This window comes from Equus asinus, chromosome 1 (genome assembly GCF_041296235.1).
Source record: "Equus asinus isolate D_3611 breed Donkey chromosome 1, EquAss-T2T_v2, whole genome shotgun sequence".
Taxonomy (NCBI): domain Eukaryota; kingdom Metazoa; phylum Chordata; class Mammalia; order Perissodactyla; family Equidae; genus Equus; species Equus asinus.
This window is the reverse complement of record NC_091790.1, coordinates 96,117,677-96,136,897: the sequence shown is the minus strand read 5'-3', so window position 1 is coordinate 96,136,897 and position 19,221 is coordinate 96,117,677. Positions and strand designations below refer to the sequence as shown.

At 36.0% G+C, this 19,221-nt stretch overlaps 1 protein-coding gene across 1 annotated transcript in view; it reads left to right on the top strand.

Moving 5' to 3' along the window:
- Positions 1-123: 123 nt before the first annotated feature.
- Positions 124-19,221, top strand: part of SPMIP7 (sperm microtubule inner protein 7) — a 52,803-nt gene continuing 33,705 nt past the window's right edge. Inside the window, exons 1-2 of the mRNA XM_014828404.3 lie at positions 124-676; positions 9,667-9,764. Of these exons, the coding sequence (XP_014683890.3) occupies positions 124-676; positions 9,667-9,764 (651 nt within the window). The remainder of the gene's footprint in view (positions 677-9,666; positions 9,765-19,221) is intronic.

The following is a 19,221-nucleotide window of genomic DNA, read 5'->3' as shown; positions in this document are numbered from 1 at the left end:
AATTTATGTTAGATTGACCAATCCTCAATTATTGGAAATATAAGAGTTTTATAGTTAAAAAGAAAGGAGTCAGAAGCACTCAATTTACAGTCATCCATAACTCTAAAGAGGAAAGCCAAGGATATGGATTCACAGCACACACCTGGAAAGATAAGTATCTCTGAAAGGTTCATCCTTTCAGGAATAAAGCCTGTTGAAAATAGAGATTACCCACACTACTGTCATCTCTTAAGAAAAATGAACATGCCTTTTGTGAAAGGAGTTGAGGACAGACATGACTATGGCAGAATTGAAAAGAAATGCAACCCTACATTTCTTAAATTTCATCCTTATCCCCCTTCGGTCCTGCCAGACTATCATTTACACCATCCCTATCCCCCACCATATGGACCAGATTATCCATTATTTCCACTTCAGGATGATGTACCCTTAGGTGATTCCTGTTCAGGGTTTTTGAGTCCTGGTGGTGATGCTGACTTAAAACCTGGAGTTGGCAGAACCATACCAAGCCTGGTGGATTTCAGTGATGTGAAACCTCAACATCGAGTTCCCAGGCCAGACACAGGATTTCAAACGACACTTAAAAGGCAAAAAATTTTATTAGAAGAACTAAAACAAGACAGGAGATGGAACTCCAGGGCGACATCAGACATTTCCATCAGAGCAAGACTTGGAGGTAAAGTGACATGGACTTTATATATATATATTTGGTGAGGAAGATTGGCCCTGATCTAGCTTCTGTTGCCAATCTTCCTGTTTTTGCTGGAGGAAGATTGTCCCTGAGCTACCATGTGTGCCAGTCTTCCTATATTCTGTATGTGGGACATCATCATAGCATGGCCTGATGAGTGGTGTGCAGATCCATGCCCAGGATCTGAACCTGTGAACCCTGGGCTGCTATGCCACCAGGCTAGCCCTGGACTTTATAATTTTTAAACATTATATCAAAACAAGGGAGAAGAGCATAGCTATGAGATTCAGTATTTAGCATTTACTTTAACCTAAAATGGTAATGAGCCAGAGAAGGAATTCTTATTATTAAATTACAGATTGTAAAGAAAAAGTAGTAAGATGATAAGCCTTTTATAAACCTATTTGTAAAGCAATATTTGATTTTTAAAACGTGAATTCAGGGCCAGCCCAAAGGTGCAGCAGTTAAGTTCACACGTTCCACTTTGACAGTTCGGATCCCAGGTGCGTACCTATGCACCACATGTCAAGCCATGCTGTGGCACGTGTCCCACATATAAAAGTAGAGGAAGATGGGCACGGATGTTAGCTCAGGGCTAATCTTCCTCAAAAAAGGTGAATTCGTTAGTATAACTGACCAACACAAAGGGTATATGAGATAATTTATTCTAGCCTTAGAGATAACCTAAGTTTGCACAAGGGAATTTATGGTTTAACTTCGATCATCATGTATCATGCCTCCTATCTGTCTTTCTCCCTTGAAAAAATAAATCTGCTGATGGTTATGAAAGAGTTAGGTTACATGAAATGGGAAAGTAGTTGAAAGTAAATTTTGGAGTCTGGTAAGAACAGGAACCAGGGAGAAGCAACCCCTGCATAAATAGCTCCACCACAGCCCTGAGAGCAGAGCTGATGACCCCTTACTGACAGCTGCACATTGTGGTTTCTCTGTGAGATCTCCCAGAGAAGGTCACAGGCCTGGCCTCGAGGTGGTAAGAAACACTTCCAAAGAAAGCCACGGAGGATGTTCCCATGTTCCTGGAAGAGAATATGCCTGGGAGTGTGTCTGGGAGGCTGAGAGTGAAAAGAGTTAATATCTTTGAGCATGTGGAAAGGAAAAGGCCAAATGCTGTAGCAAATCTTGCTCTAGCATGAGAGGCTGCACCCCCTTCAAACGCTTCTCTTCAGCACCCAGCCATAGAGCAGAGGCCTAAGGAGACAATGTGTGGAGGAACACCACCATTTGTTAAAGCTGTGGGGATTTCATGGTTCCTGCCACTCCTCAGTGGAGAGAGGCCATAGTCACTTGCAACCAGGAAAGGGGTAAGAATAAAGGAACAGGTAATAAAAATTAAAAGCCTCACAAGATAACTACAACCCCCTCAGCCCCACTGTCCTGCCACCACCTTTTGAGACAGAAAGAGCAATTTTGGGAGAGATAAGCATAGGATAAAAGTTGTGCTTTTATTTTTTTATTTTTATTTTTTTGAGGAAGATTAGCCCTGAGCTAACATCTACTGCCAATCCTCCCCTTTTTGCTAAGGAGGAAGGGCCCTGGACTAACATCCATGCCCATCTTCCTCTGCTTTATATGTGGGATGCCTGCCACATGGCTTGCATAGGTCCGCGCCCAGGATCTGAACTGGCGAACTCCAGGCCACCAAAGTGGAACACACAAACTTAACCACTGTGCCACCTTAGCAGGTGGGCTTAGGGGAATTCCTTAGTTTGGAATTTTCATATAAAGAGTAGAAATGAAGTTCAACAACCTATTTTAAGAAATAGTTATTTTATAATCCATTGGAAGTACTATCTAGAGAAATAAAGTATGACTAAGAATCAACAGCATTTGTATCTACAAATGATAATTTCTGTCTAAGCTGCAAAAAATGTTCAAGTATTCACATTGGGGGAACCACTGATGAGTTCAGGCACAGGCACAGTACATGTAACTGATTCTCAACTAGTGACTACTTGTCTAATCTGTCAATAAAGGAGCTTGAGCTGATTTTTTTCCTAATATTTCAATGTATACGAGTATTCATTTGTCAAGAATACTTATTTAAGGAAACTGAGGTCATTTTTCATAGTAGGCCCTTTTTAGTTAAATATGCACTTTGCTTGTAAGCAGAAAACCCCAGCCTATTGAAATTTTAAGAATCACGTTGCTGATTTCTTTTGTAAGTTTTTCTGTAAGTGGACTCTCAAAACATTCCAACAAATTACAGTTGAAGAAATAGTTTATTAAAGCTAACTTACAACTAAAATAGGGTTAACAGATGTTGCACGAACGATTCAGAACCAAGTATAGATCTCATCTAGCCTCTGTACTATATTGCACTCCTTGGATCAATGCAACAAAATTCAAAAGGTAGGCTCTGAGTCAGACTGTCTGGGCTCAAATCCTAGCAGAAAGCTTACTTGCACTACAACCCAGGACTGTTGCTAATCTCTTTATGCCTGTGTTTCCTTATTTGTAAAATTCACATACTAGAAACACTTCATAAGATAATAGGTCCACTTAGTGTAATTCATGTAAAAATGTTTGACATAAAGGAATGAACCAATAAATGTTAGATATTATAAAGTTAAAGTCCACAACTTTCAGGTCCTTCATACATGAATTGGTAATAAAAGTACTTCTCTTATAAAGTTGTAGGAATTAAATGAATTAAGACATGTAAAATAATTAGCAAAATTCCTGGAACCTGGTAAGGCATTCAATTAATAGTAGCTGTTATTATCAGCCATGAACAGTTTCAAAGAGTAATACTTGCAGTTTTGTGATTGAGTTCAATATAATTTGTCCTAGGCTTTCAATGACTCTGTAGATCCTGGAAATAATCATTAATTATAAATAAGTACTTTCAGTTTTTAGCAAATTCAGATACACATAACTTCTAATACATTTTGTTAAAGAAGGACATCTCAGAATTAATTCTATCACACACCAGTATGCTTTTCAGTGGGCTTTCGTAAATATCCAAACAAGATCATAAAAGATTATACTGCTGATTTCTTTCCCTACTCCAACCTTGCCTAGACATTTACATGGGTTCAGTACTTTTTTGTTCCTATTTGGGTTTCTTTCACACATACCAACCTCGTATTCTAAACTTACTCTACTTTTATTCAAACCCTCTATTGATCTCTTTGCTCTCCTTGCAGCAGACGACACAGTCTTCCTCATTACATAGAAAAGAGATTCCCTATTGTCACCTTCTTGATTTTCCTACTTACTAATATCAATATTTATAATTCTTTGTATATCTTTCTACTTTCTTTTTAAACCATTGTCTTAGCTTGAGCTGCTATAACAAGATATCATAGACTAGCTGGCTTAAACAACAAGCATTTATCTCTCACAGTTCTGGGCAGTCCAAGATCAAGGTGCCAACTTATTTGGCTCCTGGTGAGAGCTCCCTTCTGGCTTGCAGAAGGCTTCCTTCTCGCTGTTTCTTACATGGCAGAGAGAGAGAGAGCCCTGGTCTCTCCTTCTCTTCTTATCAGGAAACTAATCCTACCATGGGAGCCACACCCTCATGACCTTATCTAACCCTAATCAACCAACAATGCACAGTTACAATTCCTTGCATTCAAGGAATAAACTCTGCTTGGTATGGTGCATAATTCATTCAATATACTGTTAAATTCAGTTTTCTAGTATTTTGAGAATTTTTGCATCAATATTCATCAGGAAAATTGGTCTGTAGTTTTCTTTTCTTGTGGTGTCTTTGTCTGGCTTTGGTATCAGGATAATGTTGGCCTCATAGAATGAGTTTGAAAGCATTCCCTGCTTTTCAATTTTTTTGGAAGAGCTTGAGGAGGATTGTTGTTAATTTTCCTTTAAATGTCTTGTAGAATTCACCAGTGAAGCCATCTAGTCCTGAGCTTTTCTTTGTTGGCAGGTTTTTGATTACTGATTCAATCTCCTTACTAGTTAGAGGCCTGTTTATATTTTCTGTTTATGATTCAGTGTTGGTGGGTTGTGTGTTTCCAGGAATTTGTCCACTTCACCTAGGTTATATAATTTGTTGGAGTACAATTTTCATACTATTTTCTTATTAGCTTTTTTAAGTCTGCAAAATTGTTGGTTTGCAACCTCAAGAGTTCTCCAGGTGAAATCCAAAACTGGCCCCCATACACAGAGGGCAGGGAGAGACTGAAGAAAGAGACAGACACTCCAGATTGGTAGGTGGCAGGTTTAATAAGCAGGAGGACTTACATGTGAGGCTTGTCTTGGGCAGCCACAAGGCAAGTAGATCTCCATACTCACCTGCCAGAGTCTTGAAAGTTTATGTAGATGTCATGATGGAGTTCAGTCATGTGTACCATCCATATGGTCTCAACAACACATTACTCTCTCAAGTCTTCATTCTTGAAGTAGCACCTACTGTGGAAACAGTGGGCAGAACATGCATTCCAAGGACAGGGAAGGGGGTGAGGAGATTCTGATTGCCCCAGTCCAGCTCTCAAGTCAACCGGTGTTCACATCCTCTTGATGATCTCGTTCAAGAAAAATCAGTTGTAATGTTCCCTCTTTAATTTATGATTTTAGATATTTGAATCTTCTATCTTTTTTCTGAGTCAATCTAGCTAAATGTTTGTCAATTTTGTTGATCTTTTCAAAGAACCAACCCTTGCTTTCAGCTTTCATTGATTTTCTCTATAGTTTTTCTCTTCTGCTTTGTGTACCTCTGCTCTAATGTTTATTATTTCCTTCTTTCTGTTAGCTTTTGGTTTAGTTTGTACTTTTTCTAGTTCTTTAAGGCGTAAATTTAGGCTGTTGATTTGAGATCTTTATTCTTTAATATAAGCATTTATACCTATATACTTTCCTCTGAGCATGACTTCTACTGAATCCTCTAAAAAAAGCATCATGTTGTATTTTTGTTTTCATTTGTCTCAAGATAATATCTAATTTTTCCATGTGATTTCTTCTTTTTTTAAATTTATTTTTTTTTATTTATCTATTTATTTATTTTGACGAAGATGAGCCCTGAGGTACCATCTGCTGCCAGTCCTCCTCTTTTTGCTGAGGAAGACTGGCCCTGAGCTAACATCTGTGCCCATCTTCCTGTACTTTATACGTGGGACGCCTACCACAGCATGGCTTGCCAAGTGGTGCCATGTCTGCACCTAGGATCCAAACCAGCAAAACCTGGGCCCCAGAAGCAGAACGTGGGAACTTAACTGCTGCGCCACCGGGCTGGCCCTATGTGATTTCTTCTTTGACCATTAGTTGTTTAGGAGTGTGGTATTTAATTTAAATATATTGATTTCTATTTTCATTCCATTTTATCAATTTCTAGTTTCCTTCCATTGTGATGAGAAAATATGCCTGGTATGATTTCAGCCCTTTTAAATTTACTGAGACTTGTTTTGTGGCCTATAATAAAGTTTATTCCAGAGAATATTCCATGCACACTTGATAAAAATGTGTATTCTTGGGTATTCTGTTGGGCGGAGTGTTCTGTCCATGTCTGTTAGGTCAAATTCTTTTTGTTCAAGTCCTCTCTTTCTTTATTGATCTTTGTCTGGTTGTTTTATCCATTATTGAAAGTAGATTATTGAAGTCTCCAACTATTATTTTGAGCTGTGTCTCCTTCAGTTCTGTCAATATTTGTGTCATATATTTTGAAGGTCTGATGTTTGATGGATATAAATAAAATAGAGAATAGAAAAACAGCAGGAAAAAAATCAATTAAACTTGGGTTGGTTCTATGAAAATATCAACAAAATTGACCTACCTTTAGCCATATTGAGAAGTTAAACTCAAAGAAGACCACTAGCAAAGGCTATATTAGATATTAAAAAAAAACTATCTCTAAACATTAGAGGAGGAAAAAAACACAAGAATAAGAAAAAAAGTTGCATAGAATAGTCCTTCAATCTTTCTTTTAGAGTTTTTGCTTCCTTAAAAGCACCATATTATGGAAATGTTTTATAATAAAGATTATAGGGCCTGTGGGAAAATAGTGTTCATAGCAGACCCTCCAAATCCATATAATTTCATGGATTACACACAAAACCCACTTAAAGTAAAAATGTGATCACAGTTTTAAACATGTTAAATCTCTAATAAGTGAGAAAACACTATAATGCTTTTCTTGGCAAAAGACTTGATATTTGTTTCATGGCATGAAAGCGGTGAAGTGAGACTGTGAAATATGAAGAAGTGGTGTGCAATGGCCGGTCCCAAAGTAGCCCTTGGCAATTCATCCTTTCGTGTGTACCTGCCACTTCTATCATGAAATGAGATCTGTTTCCTTCTCTCTTTGACTCTGGGCTTGGACATCTGAGTGACTTTAGCCAATATGATATTAGCAACCATGATGCAAGTGGAGGCTTGATAAGTACTTGCACATTTGGATTGGTCCTCTTGAGATTCTTCCTCTGGAATCTCAATCACTATTTTGTGAAAGACCTAACCTAGGCCCAGAGGAAAAAAAAATAACAAGGCAATGGTCAGTAGGTCCAGCTAAGCTCCCAACTAACAGTCAAGAGCAACTTTCCAGCCATGTGAGTGAGATCATTGTGGACATTTTCAGCTTTCTAAGCTCATTACATAGAACATCCCAACTAGCTTCAGAATCCTGGGAGATGATTAATAGTTGTTTTAAGATACTAAATTTTGGGGTTGGTTGTTTTGCAGCAGTAAATACTGAAACAAGGTAAAGGAAAGGACATCATCATACTTAGACGTGAACATGGTGACCTAGCAGTATATAGCTGTAATTCATTGTCTTGTTCCCTTTCTTCTACTCTGTCTTAAGATCAAAATTTAAGTTTTGTTGTTTTCCTACCTTCCTCTTTTTTCAAAGCTGCTGCTTCAATGGCTGCAAATCAGATGACTACCACAAAGTGCCATCCTGTTGCTATCAACATGATAGTCTTCTGGAGGGTTTCCTTTGGCCAGCTATGTCACAGACAGAATTATTATTATTCTCAAAACCAAAATGGTTATGGGATTCAGCTCTCTGTCTCTCACTGTGCCTTGACTTCTTGCCTTTGCCTCTGTATTAATTTTCTCTTGCTGCTGTAACAAAGTGCCGGAAACTTAGCAACTTAAAACAAAATCCACTTATTAGCTCAGTTTTGTGGGTCACAAGTCTGGGCCAGGCTCAACTGGTTTTTCTATTCAGGATATAACAATGCCAAAATCTAGGTGTACTCTTGGCTCTTATCTGGAAGGTCTGTAGAAATTCTACTTCCAGGCTCATTTGGGTTGTGCAGAATCCAGTTCTTTGTATATGAGGTGCCCATGTCCTTGCTCTCTGACAGCCAGGGGACTGCTGCTAGAGGCTACCCATGTTCCTTCTCCCTTGGTCTCCTCTATCTTCAAAGCCAACAATGGTGCATCAAGGCCTTCTTGCAGTCTGATCTATCTGACTTCTCCTTCAAAAGCCACGGAAGATCCATTAGTTCCCATCCCTCCCTTGCCAGGCCACTTTGCAGATTCTGTCCTGAGTCTCTTAGTCAAATATTGACTGAACCATCATTATGAAAATGTATTACTATGTTACTACTACAGATATTAATAATGTTACAACTATTAGTTGATAATTAATAAATGTGTTAAGCACTTAAACTATATGCCAGAAGTTTTGTCACTTCCCTTATATACATTAATTGTAGTTTTCACAATTCTGACAACAATGATTAAAAGTGAGGAAAATGAGCCTCAGAGGAGTCAAATAATTTGTGAGGTCACACTGGCACGTGAACCAGAAGCTATATATATATTTTAAGCCTGAAGATCTGCTGGAGTCTGTTATGGAGCTCTGTCAGATTCGTATTCACAGATGAGCATGGTGTTCCTGTGCTATCCCAAATCTCTCTTACAATTCATCTCACCATGCTTCAACATCTCAGTACTGTCCACCTAGCTTCCAAATTGTAACTCTTTAATTCGTTGTTTGCCAAGTTGGATGAATTCACAGGACAAAGCTAAGAAGTAAAGGACCAAGTCAGAAGCCCCCATAGGGTAGGAGAGAGGATCCCTATGGACACTAACAGAGGTATTACCATTCTCTTCATGTACACTAGTCCCCTATCCAAAGCAGAATAATTTGCCAAAATTATCATTCTCCCTGATTAAAACTTTCCAAGGGCAATCCATCTGGAGATTAAGTCCAAGGCCCTCATGCCCTGACTCTGGCTTACCTCTCTTGTCCATCTTCCACCATTCCCTGGCTGCCATTTTATGATGGAGCTATATCCAACCTTTTGTAATTTCTTATAAAAATTGTGATGCTCTCATAGGGCAGTCCTACCATTGCACATGCTGTTTCCCTGCCTGGAATGACTATCCTTCCTCCACTTCTTTTCCAAGTCTTATTCAATTGTAAAGATGAGATCAGGTGTTATCTTTAGGAAGATTTTCCTAACTCCTCACAATCTGGCTGGACTAGGTATTCTTCCTCTGAACTCCTATAGCACTCAGAGCTCAACTATTATTACAGTTGCTACATCATATTGAAATTATCTACTTACATGTCTATCTTTTCCATTTGTTTAGGAGCACCTCAAAACCAGGAACCCTATTTTTCATCTTTATATATTCATCTGATTCCATTTATGGTACAGTAAATATTTGTTGAAGTCTGTTTTTATATTTTCTGGTCTCATAGGGCTTCTAATCTATCATTAGATGAATTACCTACATAGTAACCAGGCTCCTTTGTGTCACCACCAACCCCAAAACCTCTACACACATATACACAGATCCATAGTACCCAACAGGTCTCTTCCAATAATATGCAATAAACAACAAATAATTCTGCATTATTATAATTATCCTAACATGTAAATCCCAGAGCTGTTCAGTTTTCACTGCTGAGAAAAGTTGCTAGATAATCCGTTGAAAAATCAATTAGCACCACACAATTTAGCTTTCTAATAGGAAATATTTCTCATAGAAGAAGAAATTTCTACTGCATTTTTAACCCAAAGCACATATATTTTTGTTTTCAGGTTGGACAAGCCCACGGAAAGTTATTCCTTTACAACCTCATCATGAACGATGCTCAGTAAATCACACATATACATTTGATGAGGAAGCAACATGTACAGTAAGACTTTCTTTACTCAGATGGCGTTACAAAATATTTTTAACTAATTTATTTCATTGTCTGTGTGTTTGGTATTTTATGCCTGTAAAAAATAGCTATCATTTATAAAGTGTTTCTTATGTACCAGGCACTGTGCAGAACTTCGCAGTCATTGAACATGACGTATTATCTTGTGCCATCCCTACAACAGTTCTATGGCGGGGGAGTGTTAGTAAATACGGGTAGTGCCAAACCAAGACACTCATTACTGGCAAGGGTACCCTCCTCCAGTTACGTGAATGACAGCGTCTACATGGCTGACAGCTACTAGCGTGGAGGACTGCACTCTCCCCTAAGGCCCTCTCAGACTTTGACCAATGGCTGACTGACTGACTTCCTCCTTTACTCAAGAGGCCATCTACCCATGCCAGGTTTCATGCCTTTCCTTGTCTCTGAATTTTTCTGTATAAGAAAATCTTGGGGGCTGGCCCGATGACGCAGCAGTTAAGTGCGCACATTCCACTTCAGCAGCCTGGGGTTCCCTGGTTTGGATCCTGGGTGCGGACATGGCACCACATGACAAGCCATGCTGTGGTAGGCATTCCACATATAAAGTAGAGGAAGATGGGCATGGATGATTGCTCAGGGCCAGCTTTCTTCAGCAAAAAGAGAAGGATTGGCAGCAGATGTTAGCTCAGAGCTAATCTTCCTCAAAAAAAAAAAAAGAAAAAGAAAATCATGACATTAGAAATAGGGGGAAGTTTGGCCTGTTTGGGGCTATTCTAAATTCAGATAAAATGCAGAATTTTGTTGCAAGGATAGGAAAATTTGTATTTATTAATTGTGCTTATTCCATCTCCAGACCTTTTTCAAAAATTCTATTGCTCCTGTAGTTAAGTCTTTGAGAGAAAATCCAAGTGACCATTATAAGAAATTGAAGGTATTGATGCCTTTTGTTTTTTATCTAAGCTACAAGTACATGGAAGGCTTCATGCTTTATCTAGCTATCTACTTTAGAATTAAAATTTTAAGTAGGTGCTTGCCATGTAAATTCTTATTAGCATACTTATTTAAATTCAAAATAAGTTTAGACTTTTATGACAGCAAATAAATATGGATACTTTACTTCTAGTAGTAAACATGGAACAACACTTCCAATGGAAAAGCAATTGGATTAATACTTACTTTTTATTAAAATATTGAAAAGCTAATATAGAGGGAAATTATTGATGCAATGAGAGGATAGAAACTCTAAAATTTAAGCCCAGTACTTAAGACCACTCTGGCATTATAGGAGTTTGCTATTCTGAAAGGGGAAACTGAAACTTTGAGCTGAACCTTTGGTAGTCTCACAGGTATAAAAGATCAAAAGTTGCAATTGATCTTTGGAAACTACCCACTACTTTGGGCTAAATACCTGGAGGCTTGCACCTTAGAAGTAAGGGTAGATCAATAGTAAGAAGCCCTCGAACAGACTAAAATCTGGCTTAGTTCTATTAAATGAGAAAACTTCAAGTCTTAAACTGTTATCAAGATGACTTTTAGAGGGCTATCATTCCCAGGATCCAGGAAGATACAACAAATAAAACTTCTTTGGAGGAAGATAATATATTACTAAGCATCAAGTTATTTCCATCAATAACTTTGAAAATATGTTATCCATGCACAATCAACAGTAACCAAACACATAAAGAGAAAGGATACCATGAGTGAGAATCAGCAGAAATTAGAGGAGACAAAAAGAGACACAAATTTATTCTAGACATTGGAAATATGCATAAAATGTTCAAAGAAGAAAAAGATGAGCTCACAATTTTTGCAAAGAAATTAGCAACTACAAAATGTGAAATTAGATAATTTGGGGGAAAGTAGTTCTAGAACTGAAAAATACAATAAACAAAGAACATGGTAAATGGGTACACTAGCAGCTTTGATGCAGTTAAAGAGAGAATTGGAGAACTGGTACACAAAGGAGAAGAAACCATTCATGATGAAGCACAAATATACAAAAAGATGGAGAATACCAAAGTGAGAGTAGGGAACATGGAGGATACAGTGAAAAAGAGGAACATATGTTTATTTAGAATCCCAGATGTATAGAAGAATAGGACAGAAGCAATATGTGGAGACACAATTATTCTATCCACTGCTGTGTTTATTTCTTGGGTTCCCTGAGGTATCCCTTCTCATTCTCTGCTGTACATTGAGAGTTAGTTATGATGCCACAGAAATAAGCCAGTTGTAACAGCAACAGCAGCAGCTGTCAGCGTCAGCCTCAGCACCATTAAAAATGGCAGCAAAAGTCTCAAGAGAGAGATAAAAGCATTTCAGAAGACATAAGAATTGAGAGAAATAGGAAATTCTTGAAAGTGCTTTTTTTCCACATTGCTTATAATAATTGCATTGTTTGGAATCTGAACATGAGTAGTCATCTTTTGTTAGGTCTTCTGGAATATGAAGAAATTCTAGGAAATTGAGGCATTTATGATGTTGATGGTATTGGATTATCCTAATGGGAATAATGTTAAAATATTTTGGATATAGAGAAAGATCTCCTTCAATATCATCAGGCTTGTCACAATAACCTCAGAAATACATAGAATTAGAAGCAGATGTTCGCCTTTGAATCAGATCTCAGGAACACTAAAGATGAAGTCAAAGAGCAAATTTAGTGCCTTCTCTATGAAATCGTACACACACAACATGCAGAAAACAGAAATAGAAAGAAGATGCACCAGAAAGAGAATAGTTACTAGAAAATGATGATTTTCTTGCAGGAAATCATATAGATGATAAATTTGAGGATCTGGAAATGAAGACATTTCGTAAGGAAAGTGAAGATAACATAACACATGGAAGTGGCAACCTACAAGAGCAATCAGGAAGTAGAAGAGATAGCGTATTAGAGAAAAATCTAGATTCCAGTGAAAGATTATGCTATGATACCAAGGATATAACATACCAAGATGATAATGAACAATAATGTGAACCACCAGAAAATGAGGAGACATAAATTTCAGATACGGCTAGGGAAAATTTAGACACAGGTTCAGAAGAATTAATTATCTCCCTGATGAAGAGCAATAACAACAGATTTCAGAATCTTTGCCCCTATGAGAGAAGGACCAATCTTGTCCACACATTGTTCACCAACCCTATCAATACGTTACCCATGGAAACAGTTGATTATGACACATCTTGTGAATTGCTGAGAAGTTCACAATCTAAGATATTCCAAACTAATTGTTGTCAATTTTAATTTTGAATACTTTTTAGAAATGAAAAATTGATGTGATTTTACATTGTGACATGCCTCCTTTTTTGACAGTAGATCCATTGGTTTTATTTGCTTGTTTGTTACAGAACTCTTACACTTACTTTTGGTTATATGTGATTTTCAGGAAAGATACAAAAATTATATTGATGATGGAGCAGTAATTGATTTGGCAAAGATTTAATATTTACTAGTAGTATATAACACTGATAATATTAGATTAATTTGGGTGACCTCTATGCTAAACATATCTACAAAGGCACTAAAATATCTGCTAATGACTCTTGCTGATAGGAGTAATCATAAACTGTATGCCAATTAACAAGAAAACAGGATATTGGGGGATACAGTATACATTGAACTATATATAGTAGAATAAAATAGCACAGTGAACAAGTTGACCAAACAGACATATATGAAATAAGACATATATGCGTATGATCTTATTGCAAGACCATTTAGAAAAATTACCCTGTACTGTGCCATAAAACAAAAATTTTCAAATAGTTTAAACCATGCAGAATATGTTCTTTCACCACAAGATAATTATGACAGATAAAACACCCTAGGAAATCATATATTTGGAAATGTAAAAATATATTTATGAATGAGTCATGGGCCAAAGAAGAAATTATAAAGGAAACTAGAAAATATCTTGACTGAGTGATAATAATATTGTAGCAAAATATCTGGGAATGCAGCTCCAATAATGCCTGGAGAAAAATATATAATCTCAAATGAATATGTTATAACAGAAGAAAGCCTGAAAATTCAAAAACAAAGCAAGGATCCATCTCGAGAAATTAGAAAAATGTGGCAAAATCAATTTTTTAATTTGAAAAAAGGAAATAATAAAGATAAAATAAGAAATTAAGGAAATGAAAAACAAATATACATTTTAAAAGATCACCAATGCCACACATTGGTTCATTGAAAAAAATTGATAAATGTCTGCCAATGCTACTCAAAAACAAAACAAAACAAACCCCTTTTAGGGAACCAAATATAACGGTGGCCACATGAAACTATGCCTCCCCACATGACCTCAAAAACAACTCAGAACAAGGCAAACAATAATATACAAAAATCACAGCTTCAGCCTAGCTAGAAGACAGAGAAATTCTAAACTTCAAATTACTGTAAGGTATAAAAGAATAAGAAAACACAAAATCCTAACAAATCACGTCTCAAGCTCTCAACAGAAACCTTCTTTGGTAAATGAAGACCATCTTGGAAAAATTGCATTGTAGGGAGAAGCAAGCTTAGGACAAATCTAAAAACCATTGATAAATAGATAAAGTAGACTATAGGGTCACAGAGAACTTAAAAGCACACATGATTTGAAGTGGTCATCTCTGAAAGGCATTGATTGTGTAGGAGAATAAGACAGTTAAAAGGAAGGAGAATCATCCTTTGGAGTTTGGGTGATAAAGAAAAATCAGAAAGAAAAGAGGAAAATTTTAAATCCATTGAAAGACAAAAAAAATTAATTAATTGGAGGTAATACAACCCCTCCAGTAACAATCAACCAAGAAAAAACTTTATTAAAGAAACAGTACTCTGCTACACTGCCAGAAGAGGGCATCGTTGAACTAAGAATATTGTAGCCATACCAAATTCAGAAAACGAATTGAAGAAAACTGAATAAATATATTCAAAGAAACTGTGATAAAACAGAAAACAAGAATCAAGATACTTTGTGAGAAAAATTCCTTCTCAAATCAACTATAAACCAGAAGAAAATTGTAATATAACACTCCAAACTGAATTACATATTTTCAAACAAGTATTTGAGGATAAGAAAACTGCTTTCCTTCATACAGAATTCGAAAATTAATTACAAATAAAATTGTAGGTGAAAAAATTGAAAGAAAATTCATTCAAAATTTAGACTTAATTACATCACGCCTAAGGGAAAAGAGATTAAAACAAAACTTTAACAAGAAACATTGAGGAAAGGCAGGAAAGCATCCAAGAGAATAAAAAGGAGATAAAGAATTAGTTAAAAATATCTGAGTGGAAGTGGTTAAAATGGACAATAGGCAAAGAAGAGACAATATACATGTAACTGGAGTCCCTGAAGAAAAACTAAATGATAGAACAAAAATATAGGTTAAACCATAGTTTCTCAACCTTGACACAATTGGCATTTGGGGCTGGATAATTGTTTGTTGTGGGGAACATTTTCTGCAACATAGGATGATTAGCAGCATCCCTGGCTTCTACTCACTAGATGCCAGTAGCATCCTTCCTGGTGAATGAAAATCCCTTCTCAAAAAGCTAGAAAATGAACAGCTAAGTAAACCAAAAGAAAGCACTAAAAGAGAAATTAAAAAGAAAACAGAAGAAATTAATGAAGTAGCGGAGATAAAGTAACAGGCACTCAATTTACTTCATGCCTTGAACAAATAGAAAACTATAGAAATTGTAAGAAATAATGGTTTCCAGACAACGGACAAAGGCAGTGAAGTATTAGGGTCAATAAGGAAGAAAAAATAAGAATGTGAACTCTGCAATTACACCAGCTTATTAACTGGAGGCAGTTTCTAAACCACAGTCCAGAAAAGGGAAATCTGTACATAGCTCTACATTCTTATGGAGTTGAGGAGACAGAGATTGGAGCTCTGGGAGGCCAGGGTATCCAGAATTTGCAGAGTAGGATAGCAGAGAGGAGGGAGCTACAGAGAGGGCTTTGGAGATCTGGGGAAGAGAATGTTCAAGTCATGAGCACTGACCTGTGCATCCATAAGAAGAAACTACTGGAGCTGAGGAAAGACCTGTCGTAGAGGACTGGAATGATCATTCTCTGAAGCTCAAACAGGGCAGGGAATGTTTTATATCCTCACAAAGTAGAATGAAGAAACTTTGTCCTACAAGGGGCATCAGGCAGACTCTTCAGAAGGATATCACCTTTGCATCAGGCTTAAATGACCCTATTCTAAAGGTTCCTCTGGATTTGCTCGAACAAAGGTTAAAAGCAATGCTCAAAAGCACCCAACTGATTTCAATTACTTAACTTTGTGCTGGAACAAAATCTAACACTAGTTAAGAATAAAACAACCAACAACTTAAAATCCAAAATAGATACTCAATAAGAAATTAATTGTCATGCAAAGTAGTAGGAAAATATTACTTATAGTCAGGAGAAAAAATAAATCAAATAATACCAGACCCAGATATGCAATGTATTTTGGGGTTACAGCATATGTCGAAGTAAATTGTATAACAACAGCACTAGGGACATCAGGATGAAAATGGGTATATGCCGTTGTAATTTTTTACACTATTTGTGAGATAGTATAATATTATACTGTAAGCCTTAGAATGAAAGACGTATATTGTAAATCCTAGAGTGACAGTAATAACAGCAATAAATAAATAAATAAATAAAGCATAGGTCATAAGCTAATAGAGATAAAATGAAATTTTGAAAAGAAAATACCTAAACTAATACACAAAAAGGTAATACAAAAGGAAAAAGAGCAGATAAAACAAACAGTAAATAAAGCTAGATTTAAACCAAAGTATGTCAATTGTTGTATTAAATCTAACTTAATGTAATTAAATTAAAAGTCAGAAATTTTTATGGTGGATAACAAAATGATACCCCCCCCCCATATACTGACTGCCAGAAAACCATGTTAAATATAGATAGAGTGGGAAAATATATACCATGCAAACACCAGTTAAGGAAACAGAAGTAGCAGCAATAATATCCAACAGGGGAGATTTTAGAACAGGGAATTCTACCAGATATTTCATAATGATAAAGGGGGTCAATTTACAAAATGTATATGCATCTAATAACAGAACTCAAATGCATGAAGCAAAAATCAATGAAACCGAAAAGCAGACCCACCATTACTATTGGAGATTTAAAAACTCCATTCTTAGTAAATGACAGAAAAGACAGACAGAAAAAAGTGGAGTTATAGAAGATATGAAAGACATTATCCACTAACTTGACCTACTTGATATAGTCCACACGACAACAGCAGAATAGAAATTTTTTCAGGTTCACACAAAACGTTCACCAAGATAAATTATATTCTGGGACATAACATAAGTCAAAAGAAAGAAAAAGAATTTAAATCATACAAAGAGTATCTCTGATTACAACTGAATTAAACTAGAAATCAATAATGAGAGATATCAGGCAAAGACTGAAGACACAAGCACATATGTTTAGGATCTAGCAATATAGCAAAGGGCTAATTACATCATGATAAAGTTGAGTTTATTCTAGAAATGTAAGATTTGCTTAACTTTAGAAAATCAGTGAGCATAATTAACTGCATCAACTGACAAAAGTAGAAAAGTCATATACTCACCTCAACACAGGGAAAAATAAGTTTGATAAAAAGAATTGAAAATTATCCTCAAATTAACAGTAGATACCTAAGAAAAGTTCAATCAAACTTAACATTGAATAGTAAAATGTTGGAGCATTCCCTTTGTAATCCATATCAAGCAAGAATGTCTTCTTTTACCTTGTCTACACAGTATTGCACCAGAGTTCCTGGCCATCTCAATCAAGCAAACATATTCAAAAACAGTAGAAAAATTAGAAAGGACTAAACAAAGCTATTATTCTTGATAATATGATTATGTATGTTAATAATCCAAATAAATCTGCAGTAAAATCACTAAAATTAAAAAAATTTATGAGGCCAGCCTGGTGGCACAGCAGTTAAGTTTGCACGTGCTGCTTTAGGGGCCCGGGGTTCGCCGGGTACAGACCTACACACTGCTTGTCAAGCCATGCTGTGGCAGGCGTCCCACATATAAAGTAGAGGAAGATGAGCACAGATGTTAGCTCAGGGCCAGTCTTCCTCAGCAAAAAGAGGAGGATTGGCAGTAGATGTTACCTCAGGGCTAATCTTTCTCAAAAAAAATGCAAAAACAATTTAATAAGGTTGCTAGAAATAAACATTATTGTAAATCCATAAATAAATTCGTACATAAATTCTTAGATAAATTCAGTTGTATGCTAAATATCAGTAAGAGAAACTTTTTTTAAAAGTTTAGACTATCATTTAAAATTGCATCACAAAGATCAATTATTGAGTAATAAATCTAACAAAACTATTTGGGAACACTGTGGCAAAACTAATAAATGTACTAAGAGAAAAAAACATCTACAAAGATAGAGAAATGTACTGTTATCCAGATTGGAACGCTCAATATTTAAAAGTGCTTTAGACCTTCCTAAGTTAATTTATAGTTTCAATCCAATTCCAATCAATATCCTAGGTGTATTTTTGCAGAATTTGAAAGTTCTTTTTAAAATGGATACAGAAAGCAAAGAATCAGAAATAACCACGATTATTCTTAGGAAGAGGGAAAAATTCAATACTCATTTATGATCAAAACTCTAAGCAAATTAGATTTAGAGGGAACTTCCTCAACTTGATATAGAGCATCTGTTGCCTAGGGCTCAAATAATAGTACTTAATGATAAAAGACTGAATGCTTTTTCTCTAATATCAGGAACAAAACAAAAATGCCTGCTCTTATCACTTTTATTTTCCGTTTAATGGAGGAGAAAGCTATTGCAGAAAGATAAGGAAAAGAAAAAGAAATCACAAATATTGGAAAGGAAGAAGTAAATCCTTCTCTGTATAGATATGACGTGATGATATTTATAAAGAATCCTAAGAAATCTACAAAGCAATTACTAGAAGTAATACTTGAATTTGTCAAAGGCATACATTTATCGTTAATATACAAAATCAATTGTATTTTTACATAGAAGCAAACAATTTGAAAGTGAAATTTTAGAAGATACCATTTACAATAGTGCCCCAAACCACATAGGATTTAATGAAACACATGCATATATTCTTCACTAAAAACTGTAGTACATGACTGGGTGAAATGAATTTAAAAAGACGTAAATAAATGGAAAGCAAGCTAGGTTCATGGACTGGAAGACTTATTCTTGTTAATAAGTTAATGCTTCCCCAATTGATCAATGGATTCAATGCAAACCCTATCAAAATCCTGGGAGGCTCTTTGGTAGAAATTTATAAGCTGATTATAAAATCTATAAAGAATGTGAAACCTAAAATGGCTGAAACAATTTTGAATAAAAAGAATAAAGTTGGAGTATTTTTGCTGCTAGAGTTCAAGTCTTAGTATAAAGTTACCAGAATCAGTGGCAATTGGTAAAATGAGCCACATACACATGAAGGGAACATAATA